At 51.1% G+C, this 19028-nt stretch overlaps 1 protein-coding gene across 3 annotated transcripts in view; it reads right to left on the bottom strand.

The window, feature by feature from the left end:
- Window positions 1-8886: 8886 nt before the first annotated feature.
- LOC135179372 (heparan sulfate glucosamine 3-O-sulfotransferase 3B1-like) overlaps window positions 8887-19028 on the bottom strand; it is a 40519-nt gene continuing 30377 nt past the window's right edge. For all 3 annotated transcript variants that reach the window (XM_064151103.1, XM_064151102.1, XM_064151101.1), the window contains one exon: window positions 8887-12109. In XM_064151103.1, coding sequence (XP_064007173.1) covers window positions 11491-12109 — 619 coding nt within the window. In that variant the 3' untranslated portion in view covers window positions 8887-11490. The remainder of the gene's footprint in view (window positions 12110-19028) is intronic.

Raw genomic sequence — 19028 nt, 5'->3', positions numbered from 1 at the left:
TCTGCTTTGGAGCTTCCTCCTGGCACTTGGCTTGCAGTCGGACACTGCAGCTGTTTGTTCTGCTGTGGTACAGCATGGGTTTGGGCACCAATACAGTGGCTTCAGTGCATCTCCATATCTGCTTGGTAGACCTTCACCTGTAAGCCTGCTCAGACAGCAGCTGGGACATTGGGCTTTTAGCTCCCTTCCTGCTCTCCAGCTCAGATAGCAGCTGGGACATTAGGCTTTCACAGAATCACCCAGGTTGGCAAAGCCTCTCAGGATCACCAAGTCCAACCTAGAACCCTACCTTACAAGACTCACCTTAAACCACATCCCTAAGCACCACATCCAAACGTCCCTTAAACACATCCAGGTTGGGTGACTCCACCACCTCCCTGGGCAGCTCATTTCAGTCCCTGACCACTCTCCCCATGAAAAACTTTTTCCTAAAGTCTAATTTAAACCTCCCCAGTCTCAGCTTGAGGCCATTTCCCTTGTTCTGCCTCCCATTACTTGTGAGAAGAGCCCAGCAGCAGCCTCTCCAAGATGTCCCTTCAGGTAGCTGTAGACAGCTCTCCTCCTGCTATCCAGCTCCTTGCTCTGATCCCCACTGCCCCATCTGGCTGCCTTATGCTGGGTCAGAATCAGCACAAGTGTTAGTGCCACTCCAGTTTCCAAGAGCGTTGTTTTCTTAGTCTTTGGCTACATGGAAGTTCCTGCTGAGCAGTTTTTCCACAGGCAAAGTGGATTTTCCACAGGAAATAATGAAAACCTGGAGGGGAGAAATGAGTCCAAAGCATCCTTTGGGGTTTAGGGGAGTTTTCCGTGTCCGACTTTTTGGTGTCCAAGTTTGACTTTGGCTTAGGAGGAGCTACCAAGCTCCTTGCTCACTGCAGGAGGGTTGGACTAGATGACCTTTAAAGGTCATGAACCTGTGAGGGGAGAGTAAGAGTTTCTCCTCATCCCCTACAGCAGATTGGGAGCACCATGGTCTCTCCTCTACCCACTGAGATGCTGGGGTGCTGGCTCGAGCTTGGCCAGAGCCTTTCCTGGTCCTCAGCAGTGCTGTGTCACTCACCTATCAGAGTCCTCCAGCTTCATGGGCTGCAGCTACATTAATGGGATTCCACTGCTTCCTTTTTCCCTGTTCCTCTCTGAGCTCAGCTTTGGGAATTCACAGAATCCTAGAGTTGATGTGGTTGGAAGAGATCTTTAAGATCATCAAGTCCAACTATATGCTGAGGAATTCCAACCCTAATGTCATGAAGTCCAACCATAACCCAGCACTGGAGCCTGGCTGGTCACCCAAGAGGACACAGATGAGAGAGGAAGCCTATGGTAAATCCCAGCCAGCTGTAGCCACGTTCCCCTTGAAAGCTGTTGGTGAAGCCCTGGGGAAGGTGACCACCTTATCCCAAAGCAAACCAGAGGTGCAGTTTCAGCCCTGGTGAGAGTTTGGAGAGCTGTAGCTAAGACAGCCACATCCAACTTAAATCACACATTTCTTGTCTCAGTGGACACGACCCAGTGGGTGTCAGAAACACTCCCACACATGAAGCACCTCTAAGCAAGCCCAGCCCATGCAGAGGGCACGGTTGTGGTATCCCTACCCTGTCCTACCTCACCTGTTTTCCATATCATCCTCCAGTGATCTGATCACTGCCTGCAGCCTCTTCCCAAGTTCACCCTTTGAAGGCAGTGAAGTTCTGCCAGCTGAGGCTCTGCCTGCCTGGCATTTCTGGCTCCCTCCTGCTTTCCCCAAGGAGCTGTTGGAGCAGCTCTCACTGTCTGCCCGGGTCATCTGCCAACCCAGTTACCTTGCAGCAACCCAGGCTGGCTGGAAACAGCAGTTCCTCCCACGGGAGAAGCAGCAGGCTTGCTCTTGGTGGCTGTGGGTAGCAGGCTCAGCTTCTGCAGCGGTTGGAAACAAAGGAATTTTCTGGAGGTTCAGGCCAGTATATGTAAAGCACCCAATACTTGGATGCCTTTCTGAATTACCTGAGCTGCTTTGATCTGTAGCTGGGACTGGAAGGTTCATTAGAAGAGGTATTTGGTAATCTCTTGCTGAAGGTTGTGTTCTGTGCTTTGGCCACAGAAGGGACTCAGATCCACTGCTAGACAGAGCGTGGACCCCTAAATGACAAGCCAAGCCCTCTTCACCTAGCTGCAGCAGTGAAGAAAGGTTCACCTTCAGTTCCTGGCTCTTGGATCTACCTGGGGTCAGAGATGGGATACTGGGTGTAAACTGCATGTCTGATCCAGTCCTGGATGGGAGTATCCTCGGAGCTTGCTCCAGGGACCTGGAAACAAGATGAGCTTTCAGATAACAAACCATTAGTGAAAACCAAGGTGGGAAGCAAAGCAGGGAAGCAGCAAAACTGACATTGCCAACGGCCAGGGCACACATGCCTGGGATGGAGTCTCAGAGAGGTGTAGGGGGAGTCCAGATCTCCTAGATACAGGCAGTTGTTAGAAGGGCATGGGATGCTGTGAGGCACAGAAAAGGCAGCAAGTTCCTGGGAAAGGAACTTGACAAACCCCCTGAGAGCTGCAGGGAAAAGCCTCCTTTTGTTGTTCTTGTTGGTGCTGCTGTTGGGGTAGGTTTCTTTGGTTTGGTGTGGTGTGGTCTGTTGTGCTGTGTTGATTTGTGTTGTGGTTGTGTTGGGTTGGATAGGAAAAAAACAAACTAGAACTTGTATAACCCACTTGGTGCTAGAAGAAAGGACAAGAGAGGCCTCACCAGCTGAGGATTTGGGGAAGACCTGGGATAGAGCCTACCAGGGTTCCAAAAGAGTTGTGCTGTGAAACCCAAGCCGGACAAAAGGACAGAACCAGTGACAGAACGAAGGGGACACAGTCTCAAGCTGCACCAGGGGAGGTTAAGGAAGAAGTTCTTGGCAGAAAGAGTGATTGGCATTGGAATGGGCTGCCCAGGGAGGTGGTGGAGTCATCATCCCTGGAGGTGTTTAAAAAGAGACTGGATGGGGGACTTAGTGCCATGGTTCAGATGATTAGAAGGTGTTAGTTGATAGGTTGGACTCGATGATCTCAAAGGTCTTTTCCAACCTGTGTGATTCTGTGATTTTGTGACAGCATCCCCAGGCAATCTGGGGAAGAACAGCCCCATGGATCAGGGCAGGTTGGGGAGGATCTTTTAGAAAGCATCCCTGAAGAAAAGGACCTGACAGACCTGGTGAACTGCAGGACAACCATGAGGCAGCAATGTGCCATTGTTGCTAAGAAGGTTGATGGTATCCAGGGGTGCACCAAGCACAGCATGGCCAGCAGGCTGAGGGAGGTTCTCTTGCCCCTCTACTCTACCCTGGTGAGGACACATCTGGAGTGCTGGGTCCAGTTCTGGGCTCTTTGACTCAACAGAGATGGAGACTTGATGGAAAGGATACAGCAAAGGGCTAAAAAGATGCTGAGAGGGATTGGAACATCTCCCTGTGAGGAATCATTGAGAGAATTTGGGATTCTTAGACTGGAAAAGAGCAGCCTAAGAGGGTCTCTCATCAATGCTGATCAATATTTAGAATCATAGAATCAGTCAGGGTTGGAAGGGACCACAAGGATCATCTAGTTCCAACTCCCCTGCCATGGGCAGAGACACCCTACCCTAGAGCAGCCTGGCCTTAAACACCTCCAGGGATGGGGCCTCAACCACCTCCCTGGGCAACCTATTCCAGGCTCTCACCACTTTCATGCTGAACAACTTCCTCCTTATATCCAGCCTGAACCTACCCACCTCCAGCTTTGCTCCCCTCCCCCTAGTCCTGTCACTCCCTGATAGCCTAAAAAGTCCCTCCCCAGCCTTTTTCTAGCCCCCTTCAGATACTGAAAGGCAGCAATAAGATCACCTCAGAGCCTACTCTTCTCCAGACTGAACAGCCCCAACTCCTTCAGCCTGTCCTCACATGAGAGGCTCTCCAGCCCTCTGACCACCCAGTGGCCCTTCTCTGGACACGCTCCAGCACCTCCACATCCTTCTTGTAATGGGGGCTCCAGAACTGGATGCAGTACTTCAAGGGTGAGTGTCAGCAGGATGGGACCAGCCTTGCTCAATGGTGCCCAGTGACAAGACAAGGAGTAACAGGCACAAACATAGAATCATAGAATCATAGAATCAAGCAGGTTGGAAGAGACCTCCAAGATCAGCCAGTCCAACCTAGCACCCAGCCCTATCCAATCAACTAGACCATGGCACTAAGTGCTTCATCCAGTCTTTTCTTGAACACCCCCAGGGACGGTGCCTCCACCACCTCCCTGGGCAGCCCATTCCAATGGGAAATCACTCTCTCTGTGAAGAACTTCCTCCTAATATCCAGCCTATACCTACCCTGGCGCAACTTGAGACTGTGTCCCCTTAAGACACATCATTTAAGAATGATGGAACACTGGAGGAGACTGCCCAGAGAGGTGGTGGAGTCTCAGTCCCTGGAAACATTCAAAACCCACCTGGATATGTTCCTGTGTGGCCTCCTTTAGTTGTCCCTGCCTTGGCAGGGCGGGTCAGATTCAACTCCTCCAGTCCTTCTGTGACTCCCTGCCCCCTTTCAAGAGGAGATGCAGAATTCTCTGGGGGATGCTGTTCTTATTAACAAGACAATTTTTTTCCCCCTTTTTTCTTTGCTTCGACGCCAAAAAGTTATATAAAAATAATTCATGGCCAGATTAATGAGCGAGAGAAAGTCATTAGAAATCAAAAATGAGATAATTCTGCTGTAGACATGAGTGATGGTGAGAAATAAATTATGCTTGCCTGACATAACTTAATTAGTTGGAAACATGGTGCTTGCTTAAATTTTCTTTGGGGAAGCTTTTAAGCTTTTGACACATAAATTCCCAGCTAAATAACCTGGATGTCAAAGCAGCCAGCAGCATCTCCTCTGCCAAGACATTTCTTGAGCAGAGTATTTCAGAACTTCAGTCCTTTGTGCAGGATTTTGGTTGCTGCCAGGCCATGGCACTTGATTCTTGGCCAGATCCCAATATCCAGACTGGACTGGATATTTAGCCTGGAGAAGAGGAGGCTCAGGGGGTACCTCTTTACTGTCTACAACTACCTGAAGGGAGGCTGTAGCCAGGTGAGGGTTGGGCTCTTCTCCCAGACAATCAGCAACAGAACAAGGGGATACAGTCTCAAGTTGTGCCAGGGGAGGTCTATGCTGGATGTTAGAAGGAAGTTCTTGCCAGAGAGAGTGATTGGCATTGGAATGGGCTGCCCAGGGAGGTGGTGGAACTGCTGTCCTTGGAGGTGTCCAGGAAGAGACTGGATGAGACACTTAGTGCCATGCTCTCGTTGATTGGATAGGGCTGAGTGCTAGGTTGGACTGGCTGATCATGGAGGTCTCTTCCAACCTGCTTGATTCTATGATTCTATGACTTTAGCTCTTGAGGAATGCTGGTACTGATGTCCTCCTTACCAGCTCCTGGTGGGATGGGGTAAAGATCAAGCCAAAGCAAATGGTGATGCCTTCACTGCTGTAAGCAGCTTGGATAACCAGAAATAGTCCAGCACTGCTGCAGGGCTCCTCGTCAAGCATCTCAGAGGGCTTAATGAGCATGAATGAAGTCTCACAATTAGAGCTGATTGTATAAATAGCTGCTCTTTGGCATTTAACTGGATTGTTCCAGTGACAGCAGCAGGTTCTGGCAATGCCATTTGGAAGTCTCTTCTCGGAGACAGGAGGAAATGGTGGAAGCAAAAGACCTGCAAGTCCTGTGGGACTGAATCATGAAGTGCAGTGAAAATGGTGAAGGGTCTGGAGAACAGATGTGGTGAGGAGCAGCTGAGGGGAGACCTTCTGGATCTCTGCAACTCCCTAAAAGGCTGGAGTAGAGGGTTAGTCTCTTCTCCCAAGGAACAAATAATAGGACAGGAGAAAATTATCTCTAGTTGCACCAGGAGAAGTTTTGGTTGGGCATTAGAAGGAACTTCTTCACTGAAAGGGTCCCCAAAGATTGGCACAGGCTGCCCAGGGAGGTGGCTGAATCCCCAAGCCTGCAGGTATTTAAAAGAGGCAGAGATGTGGTGCTGAGAAGGATGGTTTAACACCAGCCTTGGAAGAGTTAGAGAAGGGTTGGACTCAAAGCTCTTAAAGGCCTTTTCCAACCCAAATGGTTCTGTGACTTTGCTGGAATGAGGGAAAGCAGCACTAAGCAAAGAGCCTCCTCAGAAGAGGTTAGAAACAGCAACCTGCTGTGTCTGGCACCAGCTGCTGCTCCCCAGTGAATCAGGGTGCAGCACCCTGCAGTGAGCTGCCATAGATGCTCTAATGGAATTAACTACATTCATTAATTGCTCCTGCAAATGGAGGAAGCTCTGACTGACAGGAGGATGGGAGGACTCACAATGACCACAAGGTTTCCTGACTGACAGGAGGAAGGGAGGACTGGCAATGACCATAGGGTTTTATCCCAGCTGAAGGCACCACCACTAACACTTGACAGAGGAATTCCTCTCTCCAAGAAAGAACTCATTAAGGAAGGTGCTCACCACTTGCCTTGCACAGAAAGGTTTGAGTGATTTATAACTAATTAGTCACTGTTATTGCCTTTTTTAATGTATGCATTAGGAAAAAAAGACTTAACACCATGATTCTTAACCACAGAGAGAAACGGGAGGATAATAAAGTTTCACTTTCAATAAAGCCATCAACAGGCAGATGCAGCAGCTACAGCAGGTTTGGCAAGGGGAGAAAAGAGAACCTCAGGGAGGGGAGAGGGAGAGATTTGAGGAGAGGAGATGAGATTCGAGGAGAGGAGACTCGAGGAGAGGAGACTCAAGGAGAGGAGATACAAGGAGAGGAGATTCGAGGAAAGGAGATTCAAGGAGACATTTGAGGAGAGGAGATTCAAGGAAAGGAGATTCAAGGACATATTTGAGGAGAGATTCAAGGAGAGGAGACTCGAGGAGAGGAGATTCAAGGAGAGATTTGAGGAGAGGAGATTCAAGGGGAGGAGATTCGAGAAGAGATTTGAGGAGAGGAGATTTGAAGAGATATTTGAGGAGAGGAGATTCAGGGAGAGGAGACTCGAGGAGGGAAGACTTGAGGAGAGGAGATTCAAGGAGAGATTTGAGGAGAGGAGATTCAAGAACATATTTGAGGAGAGATTCAAGGAGAGGAGACTCGAGGAGAGGAGATTCAAGGAGAGATTTGAGGAGAGGAGATTCGAGGAGAGAAGATTCAAGGACATATTTGAGGAGAGGAGATTCAAGGAGAGGAGATTCGAGAAGAGATTTGAGGAGAGGAGATTTGAAGAGATATTTGAGGAGAGGAGATTCAAGGAGAGGAGACTCGAGGAGGGAAGACTTGAGGAGAGGAGATTCGAGGAGAGGAGAGGGAGAGGAAGATGACAGAATAAGAGAAACATGTCCCAACCCATGCTATGAATCTATGAATTCTTCCTCAGTCAGTTTATTAAATCTTGTGCTTCTTTCTGACTTCTCTTCCAGAAGGTCTCTGAGAAATGGGCAGTTGGGGAGACTCCCATCCATTACCCTGCAGCGGATGCAAGGCTCACTGCGAGAAATGAAATGATGGTAATTCAGTTTGGTTAAGTGGCAATTGCCACCTTACATAAATCTGTAACGTTCTGCAGGAGCTGCTTTGGTCCAGCACTGTCCTGGGACTCCTCTGAATTTAATGATAATGACTTTTTGTATCTTAAAGTGCTCAGTGTGCAGGAACCAACAGCTGCTGCTGATCCCAGAGGGTTGGAGCAGCGTTGCTGCTCTAAGTGCAAAGCTTTTGGCACTGGAAAGGTTCCTCACCACTGGCTTTAAAGGGCTGAATTTGTCCTCCAGCACCCCTGATGCAGAAGAATGCTTCCACCAACCACCAAGCCCATCTGGTTTTTGCAGCTGGGCTGAGGACAATCCCTCAGGTCTCCTTGCCTGCAATGGTGTTTGGTGAAGGTGCACTCGACAGGCCAGACCAACCTGACTGAGCAGAACACACAAATGTTCACCACTCAGCAAAGCCTCTCTGGCTCCCAAACATAGGCCTGTGCTGCATGGGAGCTCATGTGTGTGGTGAGATCCTGCTGGCTTCAGCACATGCTTCTGAGCTTTGCTGTGGGGCCAGCACAGGTGCACAGACATCAATGGGCTGGATATGCAAGTGCCAGAGACTAACAGCATGGTGGGGTTGGAAGGGACTTCTGCAGATCATCCAGTCCAAGCTCCCTGCTATAAAGCAGGGCGTCCACAGCAGCTTTCCCAGGAGCACAATGCCCAGCTGAGGCTGGAAGCTCTCCAGACAAGGAGACTCCACAACCTCTCTGGGCAGCCTGTTCCAGGCCTCCAGCACCCTCACAACAAAGAAGTTTCTGCTCCTGTTCAGATGGAACCTCCTGGCTTCCAGTTTGTGCCCTTGTCCCGTCCCTGGGCACCACTGACAAGAGTCTGGCCCCAGCCTCTTGCTCCTCATAGGTCCTTTAGCTCTTGCTGAGCATTGCTCAGCTCCCCTCTGGAGCTGCTCTTCTGCAGGCTCTCAGCCTCAGGGCTCTCAGACTTTGCTCCTCACAGAGCTGCTCCAGGCCCCTCAGCAGCTTTGTAGCCTCTACTGGACTCTCTCCAGCAGCAATCTGTCTCTCTTGAACTGGGGAGCCCAGAATTGGACCCAGCACTCCAGACATGTCCTCACTAGGGCAGAGCAGAGAAAGAAGAACCTCCCTCAACTTGCTGCCCACACTCTTCTCAGTGAACCTCAGGAGACCATTTGCCTTCTTGGCCAGGAGGGCACACTGCTGGCTCCCGGTGGATTTGCTACCCACCACCACTCTCAGCTCCTTCTCCACAGAGCCCCTTTGCAGCAGGTCAGATACTGGGAGGCAGCACCACCAAACCCAGGCGAGGAGGTCACTGCAGGGCAGAATGAACACACCAGTGCCCACCTCTTGGTAAAATAGAGCTTTTATTTCTTCATACAAATCGTATGAGCCAGCAGAAGTCCATTTCCCTAGGAACATCTTCCTCTGTGTAAAATTAATCTGTGTTGTGCAGACCACAAAATACTCCATGGACTTGTAATTATTTCTCTTCTTTTTTTTTGGGGGGGGGAGATGTTTGTGGGGTTTTTTTGTTGCTGTTTCTGTTCAAGTTTTATTCTTTTCCTTGCAAATTGGCTACTCTCTAGTACCATGCCCACAGATAATGCATCACTAAGACCTGCACTGCACCTCTGGGCTGAATGAAACTCAGCCATAAATTAATGGTGGGATGGGGGAGGGAGGAGAGGGAAGGAAAAACAATAACAATTATAAACTGTTCTAATCACACCTCCAAGCTCCACTTCAACAAAAAGCTGCTTTCAATAAAGATGATGACGATGATGACTGCACCAATTCCAGTAGGAGCAACCAGATGCACACTCTGGGCCGTTCACCTTCACTGCCTTGTTTGTCAGGTAAAGGCCTTGGCAGGAAAAGCTCAGCGCAGGCTTCACCAGGAAGGACCTTGAGGCAGGGCTGACCCTTTGCTGGAGGCTGGGAGAGTTGCTCCTCACACTCTGCCTTTCTGCTCTCCAGGGTTGCTCCAGGAGAGCATCTTGCAGCAGGGCCTGACTGCAGAGCCCAGGGAAGCACTGGGGTGTTAAGAAGGGGCTTCCAAGGAAGCAAGAAGGAAGATGTATGGGATGGGGAAATCTCCCAGGCAGGCACATATGCTCTGGAGGCAATCCCGTGGGAAGGAAGCCACAGCAAAGCAAGGGGATCCTGAAGGCTCTGGGCACGTGGTAAAAGGGCTCAGTTAGCAAAAAACTCATTGGGGAAGTGGCACAGCCAGAGCTGGGAGCTTACCCAAAGGCCAAAGGGAAAGGGTGAGCTTCTTCCCATGCATTGCATAAGCCAGTTTGTAGGAAGACTGAGGTCCTGAGAACCAAAAATCACTCTTTCACCCGGAAGCATTTTCTTCTTCCTCCCCACCCCACACACCACAGCAGAGTTTGTGACAAAGCAGACGCAGTCCTGCACTCATCATCTGTGCTGGCAGCAGCAAACGGGGCAGGGACCTGGCTGGAGCTAAAGCCAAAGACTCCAAACATGCATAGATTCTGAGCAGCACTGCAGTCTGCAGCTGCACTTTGCAGGACAGAGGCTGTGTGTATGTCCAGCCCTGCGGGCCCCACACTCTGGGACCTCTGGAAGTGGGACTGCTGGTCACAAGCATTGCTTCCTTGCTAGGAATGGCTCAGGGCAAGCAGCAGAGGATGTGCCAAACTTGCCCTGTTTGTAGGAGGATGTGCCTGGAGGTAACCCCAAGGAGAGATGTGCATCCTGCTCACAACAGGTTTGCTAAGTAGCCCCTTCCTGGCATTATCTACAGCATCTCCTTAAGCACACACAATTACCCTCCTCACAGATCCTGGAGCAGGAGCACATTACCCTCCTCACAGATCCTGGAGCAGGAACACATTACCCTCCCTGCAAATCCTGGAGCAGGAGCACATTACCCTCCCAGCAGATCCTGGAGCAGGAGGGCATTACCCTCCCAGCAGATCCTGGAGCAGGAGGGCATTACCCTCCCAGCAGATCCTGGAGCAGGAGGGCATTACCCTCCCAGCAGATCCTGGAGCAGGAGCTGGATGGCTTTGAGGGTCCCTGTGTCACAACTGCTGCTCAGCAGAGTTACGTGGGTGGCAGGGACATCACAGAATCACAGAATGTTAGGGGTTGGAAGGAACCTTGAAAGATCACCAAGTCCAACCCTGCTGCCAGAGCAGGATCACCTAGAGGAGGTCACGCAGGAACGCAGACAGGTGGGTTTTGAACATCTCCAGAGGAGACTCACAGCCTCTCTGGGCAGCCTGTTCCAGGGCTCTGTCACCTTCACAGTGCAACAGTTTTTCCTTATATTTCCTCTCGTTCCCCAGACGCCCAACCTCCTCTTACCCACCCCAGAGAAACCCTCAACGTGGGGCTGTGGGACCAAGTGGCAAAGCCATGGGCCAAGGCAGCACAAGATGTGGAGCAGAGACTGGGACACTGGGGTAGGGAAAGCAAAGTTTATAAAAAGGCCAGATACCCGTAACAAAAATAAATGTCTGCTTTCCCCTCCCTCCCTTCCTCCCTCCCCACCCCTCCTCTGCCACCCTTGCTTTGCTGGGCTTCTTGGAAACACAAACTTCGCTTAGGAGAAATGGAAGCACCTGTTTGTCACCAACCAAACCAAACATTAAAAGAGGGGAGAGGGAAACAAAAACCCAAATATAAGGCAAAACAACCCCCCAAACAAACAAGCCAACCCCAAACCAGCAACCCCCAACAGAAAGGCAAAACCAAAAACCCAGCAAAAAAAGGGTTAGAATTAAAAAAGAGTGTGGAATGTTAAAGAGGGTTACAGGCTACCGTGCTAGCCAGTGTGGTTAGGCAGCTTAGTGAATTAATTGCTTAGGAATTAAAAATAAATTATTATAAAATAGATTTCTGTACATTTTACATAGATATAGACCTCTTTAGATATGCAAACCCTGCTGGGCAGGGGCTTTTTCTCCCACACCAGCCTCAGTCCCAGCCAAAGTCCTGCCCTGTCATCTGGTAGAACTTCATGTTGAAGGGGCGGTAGAAGTCTCGCAGCCTCTGCACCACCTCCTGGTCTATGTCAGGGTGGGTCCTGCCTTTCGTCTTGCCCAGGCAGTGAGGTTTGCTGCTGCCTTCCGCCTTCTTCAGGCACGGGAACCCCTTGGTCTTGTTGAAGTAGAAGTGTTTGTCAGTGATGATCCTCTTGAGGCCCAGAAAGTCCTGGACCCTGCCCAGCTCCCCCGCGGGGTCGCTGATCAGCCTCTCCCCGCTGACAAAGAGGATCTGCCCGATGGGGAAGTAGAGCAGCCAATTCTCCAGGTGCTTGGCGTAGATGCCGATCTGGATGGCGCTCCAGGAGGTGTCGATCAGGCCTGTAGTCCTGTTTTTGAAGGTCAGGCTCTCAAAGGTGGGGATGTCAGGCTTCTTGGAGAGCGTCTGCGTGTAGTCCGAGATGGCTCTGGTCACAGGGTCCCGCACCACCACGATCAGCTTCGTGCCCCTGGACATGGAGGAGATGCGGGCGGGGGCCTCCTTGGTGACGAAGTAGCTGGGGGTCTTCTCCATGGTGATCTGCCCCTCCAGGGTCCTGGGCATGAGGTCTCTGAGGACAGAGCACACAGACACGGGTCAGAATAGTGAGTGACAGGAACAACAACATCCATCTAGATCATAGAATGGTTTAGGCTGGAAGGGACCTCAAAGCTCACCCAGTTCCAACCCCCTGCCATAGGCAGGGACACCTCCCACTAGAACAGGTCACTCAAGGCCTCATCCAACCTGGTCTTGAACATCTCCAGGTAGGAAGCAGCCACAACCTCCCTGGGCAGCCTGTGCCAGTGTCTCATCATCCTCACTGCAAAGAACTTCTTCCTAACATCCAGTTTCAATCTCCCCTCTGCCAGTTCCAACCCATTACTCTGCATCCTGTCACTACAAGACCTTGTCATTAGTCCCTCCCCAGCCCTTCTGTAGCCCCCTTCAGATACTGGAAGGCCACTCCAAGGTCTCCTCCAAGCCTTCTCTTCTCCAGGTTACAGAGCCCCAACTCCTGTAGCCTGTCCTCATAGCAGAGCTGCTGCAGCCCTCTGAGCACCTTTGTGGCCTCCTCTGGACTGGTTCAAACAATTCCAAGTCCTTGTGTTGAGGGCTCCAGCACTGCACACAGGACTCCAGGTTCACACACGGATACCAAAGAATTCCTCTCTCTGAAATGCCAGCACAGGCTGCTCAGCCCCTGCAGATAAACTCATTTCCCATCGATTTAGGGCTTAGGGAGGGATTATTATTAAAGGCCACTGTATTAGAAATCCAGCTGAGTAATCTCCCAGTTATCCATCAGTGGATTAGTTAAGCTGCACTCTGCACCTGGAGTGTGGCTACATGAAACCACACCAGCTCCAGACCAGCCAAGGTGAATCCTAAACTGTACCAAGCAGCTTTCCTGGCTCAAATCATCACCAAGGAGCCCACAGCCTCAACCCAGAGCTTGTTCTTCCCACGGGAAGGAGAGGAACGGTGCTGTGGAAAAGCAGGAACTCATTGAAGCACGTCCACCTTGCTTTGCCTCAGCATCTCAAACACAACATTCTTCCCAGATCAGGCAAGAGGGTGAAATTTGTCCCTGGCTTGTCCACAGCAGGACCTCACCCTGCTGCAGGAGTCTCCTTGCACCCAGCTCTACCCATTGCTTCCCCATTCCCTATGGCTGTGCAGACCTGCTCCCTAACACACACAAGAAAGAGCACCAAGAGCTGCTGGTGGCACCTTCAGCACATCCCAATCCAGCACCCAGGGAGGACAACCTCTCCCTCCCGCTGTCACACAGACTACAGCAAGTCAGGACAGAGGATGTGACCACAGAGAAGACAACCCCAGCTGAAGGGCAGGATATCCTCTCACAAAATACCCTCAAAACCCAAAGTCTTCAGCAATCTCACCCTGTTCTCTATTGCTAATGAACTGTGTGGGGGAAAAAACTTGCAGAAACAATGACAGCAGCACAAAAAGGTAGTTTTCCCCTCTCCTTCACTAGGCAAGCCTCAACATTTCAGACCATTTGCCAGTTCTTTCCCTTTATAACCCACCAGGACTCATTTGCTCTAACTTGTGAGACAGTTTAAAAAAAAATAAAATAAAAGCCAAGGCAAAAAGGGAGTCAGCCACAAAATTAAAGCTATAAAACTGGATTAAGTTCTCAAAGCATCCACCCAGCACAGAGAATAAGCAGCCAGTTGTGAGCTGCCAACCTCAGCCTGTCCCTCGGATGCAGGACACCGCACGCAGAGGCTGTCTGCTCCCTGAGGGCCATCTCCTCCTTTACTGCTTTTATTGCTTCCCCAGCAAAGGTCACCACGGGCTCTTGCAATGAGAAAAGCCACCAGCAATTTCTGCTCAAGCCAATGGGTGTCCTGATTAAGAAGCCATGGTGAATAAAAAAACCCCAAACATATTGAGCCACCTGTTCTGAGGCCAAACAGTAGGGAAACCAGGAGTGAGAGGTCTGATAGAATCCAAACTCATCCCAAAGATGGCCAGTTTGTGCAACTGCTGCTTAGTTCACATGGTACCTGGCACTTTCTTTGTTGGCTCCTGGCATGAACTTTATGCAGTGTGCTTAATCACAGAGTCATAGCATCAAGCAGGTTGGAAGAGACCTCCAAGATCAGCCAGTCCAACCTAGCACCCAGCCCTGGCCAATCAACTAGACCATGGCACTAAGTGCCTCAGCCAGGCTTGGCTTCAACACTTCCAGGGATGGTGACTCCACCACCTGCCTGGGCAGCCTATTCCAGTGCCAATCACTCTCTTTGGCAACAACTTCCTCTTAACATCCAGCCTAGACTTCCCCTGGCACAACTGGAGACTGTGTCCCCTTGTTCTGTCCCTGGTTGTCTGGTAGAAGAGACTAACCCCAGCTGGCTACAGCCGCCATTCAGGTAGTTGTAGACAGCAATGAGGTCCCCCCTGAGCCTCCTCCTTTTCAGGCTGCACACCCCCAGCTCCCTCAGCCTCTCCTCACAGGGCTGTGCTCCAAGCCTCTCACCAGCTTTCTCACCCTTCTCTGGACACATTCCAGCACCTCAACATCTCTCTTGAATGGCAAGGGGCACCGAACAGCTACACCTCTGCACTGTAAGGTGTGCTCAGGGGCTGCCCAAAAGCTTCTCCTCCACACATCCATGGCAGGAGATGGTTCCCATACCAGATCTGTTGCTGGAAGAAATGCTAGTGGACAAGCCAGACTGTGGAGAAAGAGGATATCAGCTTGTGGAAGCCTCCAGCCATGCCCAAGGGTGGTGGCAAGCCCTAAGGCTGTGATTTCCAGGCCATGCAAATGGAGTGTCACATGCAGATGGAAGTCATGCTGGTTCTACCAACACCTGGGACATCAAAGTTTCTGGAAGTCAGGAGCCAGCCTGTGCCAGAACCCAGCTACCAAAATAAAACTCTGACTAATCCATCGCCTCTCTGGCCAGCTCCACAAACCTGCAACACCATTACAGAAGGAGCAGTCAATAACACTGAAAGCAACCCCTAAATCTCTCCTGGGCTGATGTGGATTTCAACAGACTGCTCATTAAGTGGTGTCTCTTTTTATGGCCACATTAAATCCCAGTTCTACATCCTGCCTTGGCCACAGACCACTTTCCAGCTTGATTTAAGAGGTTGGTTTCAACTCATGAAGTCTCAAATGGCCTGGGACCTGCCTAGAGTGGAGATGTGCCAGGGATGGCCATGCTGCACTGAAGCCCTTTGGCTTCAGGTCAAGTCCAGCACATTGCTTGCCATACAAGGTCCTGCACCTCGAGATCAGCTTCTCCTCCAGGACTACTAGAGCCAGTATTTATCCGTCTCCTGGGAATGATGCAAGGCTTGTTTTTCCCTCCTTGCACAAGAGAGGCAGAGGGCAGGGCTGGGCCATGAGACACCAGGAAATTGCTGGGGGTGGAGGTGCTGAGTCAGTTGATCTGGTTGGAGAATGCAGGCTCTTAATTAACATTCCAACAGGTAGATGAGTGCACGGCAGGAGTGGAAGACAACAAGGGGCAACTTTTAGTGTAAGAAGCATCCACTGGCCCAGTGTCAGCTCATTTGCAGACCAGGCAGCATCTGAACCCACAACCCTATGGCTGAGGACATGCAACAGGTCTTGTTTTCAGCAGAGCTGAGAGCATTCAGTTCTGTTCAGGTCTACACCCTTCTAAAACTGGGAGGACCTGAATCCTCTGCAGTTTCCCTAGTGACCCACCAGAGCAAGAGAAGCAAGGCAAGCACATCACTGACACTGCTACTGCTGTCTGACTTGGTCAGCACAAGCTAAGATAAGTACCATCCATGTGCCAGGACACAAAGGGTGGCTACCAAGAAGATGAAGACACCCTCAGGACAAGGAGTCCTGTGGAAAAGACAAGGGGTAATGGGGACAAGGTATTGCTGGGGAGATTCCCATTGGACTCCAGAAGAAAATGTATGTCTGCGAGGAGGGGTGGACATTGGAATCATCTCCCAAGGGAAGTGCTGGATTCCCCTGCACCGGACATTTTAAACTCAGCTTGACAGGCTGCTGGGCCAGCTCATTTCAACTCCACCATCACCTGGAAATGTGTCCCCTCCAACCTGGCATTCTGTGATTCTGAGACAGAAATGGAGTCTTCAGCCCAAGAATTAGAACTGAATCCACCAAAATCAGCCTTCAGCCACAGCTCCACCACTCTCTTCCTCCATTCTAACCAGAGGGGTACCAAGCATAGTCCAAAACTAAGACCCTTGAGACTGTCTCAGAAGCTGCCTTCTTTGCAAAGTGGATGCATAAAAGCTAGACAGCAGTCAAGTGAAGCCAAATATTGTGGCCCATGGATGTGGTTTGAACCTGTGATAGCATCACACAGAGGAAAACAAAGCTTTACTGCATGGGTCTGTCTGTTGTGATGAACTTTCCCATGGTTTCCACCATCTCCCATAAAGGCATCAATCATCATACTGGCAGACAGAGAGAAGAGAGCCTCAGGGGCAGGAGGAACTTGTAGTGTGGCTTCTCTGAACTCACACAGGTGGAAAAGTCACCAAGAAGCATTTACTGCCATTCAAATCACAAGTGGAGAAGAGCAACTTGGCCCATGTACAGCACTCTAGCCCAGCACAACATGCTGGTGGAAGGAGGACCAGGCTCCAGCCCTGATCACATCTATTCTCAGGTTCTAGAGCAGCAACAGCTACTGCAGAAGGAGGGGAAAGATGAGCTGTTATGGCCAGAAGAGCTCTAGCCAAAATGCCCTGGCAGGATGTAACCCCTTTGGGTCAAAGTAACAGTAGAAACCCTCATTCACCTTAGTCGTGCTGCACGGCTCAGCCCTGGGGCAGTACATGACAGTTGTGAGGCCTTCTACTTTCATAGAAGCTTCACAGGCACTTTAGAGACCTGGGCACACCTGTTTGGTGTGAGGTAGTAAGAAAGGCAGAGGTGTAGCTACCACCATACAGGAGAAGAACAGGAGGTGACAAAGGGAGCCAGGCTGTGGGAAGCAGGGAGCTCAGCTGAGCCCCTGGACAAAAGCTGCTCCACCAGTCAGGACAGGGCTTGCTGAAGACACCAGCAAGGGCTGCAGAGGATGCAGTAGTGGAAAATGAAGACAGTATGAAAAGCTTGGCAAGCAGTCACTCCTGCCTTGTTATCCTCCTGCCCTCCGGCAACCTGGAGTTCAAAGACCTCTGCAGCCAGCATCTGCATCCAAATCATCCCAGTTCATCATGTCTGTGACCTGCCTAATCCTTCCAAAACCATGAATACTTCTGGCCTTGAGAACATCCTAGAGCAGAGAGTCCCAGTACTGAAGCACTGCCTCTACCCACCAACTGAGCCCTCTCACTGCACCCACCGACTAAGCCCTCTCCTTGCCCCCACCGCCTGAGCCCTCCCCCTGCAGCCCTGCTTGGGAAGGGTCAAAGGACCTGCTTTCTGTGCATGGAAAAGGGAAGGCAGGTCCAGGAGCACCGACAGACTCCCAGCACCCCTTACTAGCCCCCCAGCCCAGCGCTGCTGCCTCTCAGCACTGCTCTGCTGGCTTTGTCAGAGCTGGCTCAGCACTGGGGGGCTCAGTGAGAAGAGGGAGGTGCTGGGTGAGCCCAGCTATGAATTTTCCTTAGGCAGAGAGCAGAGCCCCTAACCCTGAGCTATCAACATGTCAAGAGGGACAGAGGAAAAGCTTTTCCTTTAATGAATATTTCCTCGGTGAAGCCCACACCCTTCGTAGGCGAAGTGATAGGCTTAGTCTAAAGATGGATTGGCCTACTTTACCTATTAACCACTTAGACTAATGTACTAAAGGCTGTCTTCGTGCTAGCAGCCCTAATCCCCGCTCTCAGGCAGCTCTGCAGCCTGCAATAGGCAGGGATGCTACAGCGAATTCCAGCAGGCTGCTGCTCAGGGAGGCACTGGGCTGGGGTGGGGAATTTTCACCTTTTGTTTTTGCGGTTTCTTGGTGGTTTTGTTTCCTTAAGTCCAAAGTTCTGCATCGAGAAAACAGCTCCCAGAGCAAGATAAATGTACAAAGTGGTGCTGACAGGTGGCCACAAGGTAATCCAATCCTGAAGCATAATGCCCTTTGTGGCAGCTTTTGTCTGCACACAGGGGCTCCAAGCTAATCTCCTGCTACTTCTCCAGCAGGACTGGTGAGGGGATGCAGGCTGGGGAGGGGCTGAGGGGACCTCTGCAACCCCTTGCTGCGTTGTTCTCCACAGGTAGCATGGTCAGGTGCAGGGCAGAGCATGGCTGCTGTGCCTCACTCGATCCCTGGGGAGGTCTATCCCCCACGCACCTCCTGTCCTTTGCAAGCACCCACTGGGATAAACCCCTCTGGGGTCTGCCAGATCCTGGGGCTCTGCAGGGACACCCCCGGCTGTCTGCCCACACCGAGGTCACCGTCAGGCTGCCCAGCTGAGACCTGGCATGCTCAGGTGCTCCTGCTGCTGAACAGGAGGTCCAGAGCTGAGGGGATCAGGGGTTTTCCTCCTGGGGAGGGTTTCCTGACGGATCTATTCCTACCCAGCAGCACTTCTGGAGTCATTCTCCCCAGTATGCTCAAGAGCTGAAGCTCCACTGGCAAGTGTTAAAATTGGGGTGCCCAGTGCTGCAGCAACACCACCCTCCAGCCTCAAATCCCTCCACTCCACACCACCCTCTGCTTGATCCTGTGAACTGCCTCAGTTTCCCTCTGCAGGACTGCCAAAGCTCTACCAGAGGAGATGGACAGCTGAGTTCAGGGCTTCTAAAAGCAAGAGAAGTGTCAGGATAAAACACCAGAGCATCAGGGTGCAGCTACAAGATGAAGCCTGGGGAGAGCTCAGAGCAGTCCCAGGAGCAGCTCTGCCAGAAGATACAGCAAAAACCACCTGAGGTGCAGAATTTCTAAACGTCCCCCCCACGGGTGCTCCCTGGAAGCAAGAAAACAGGAGAAAGGAGAGATAAAGCAAGTCAAACTACTTTGGACATCAGCCACCTTCACACCAAGGTCAGGCCTCTA

The sequence above is a fragment of the Pogoniulus pusillus genome, chromosome 11 (assembly GCF_015220805.1).
Source record: "Pogoniulus pusillus isolate bPogPus1 chromosome 11, bPogPus1.pri, whole genome shotgun sequence".
NCBI classification, from domain to species: domain Eukaryota; kingdom Metazoa; phylum Chordata; class Aves; order Piciformes; family Lybiidae; genus Pogoniulus; species Pogoniulus pusillus.
The sequence above is the reverse complement of the archived record's forward strand: the minus strand, read 5'-3'. Positions and strand labels throughout refer to the sequence as shown.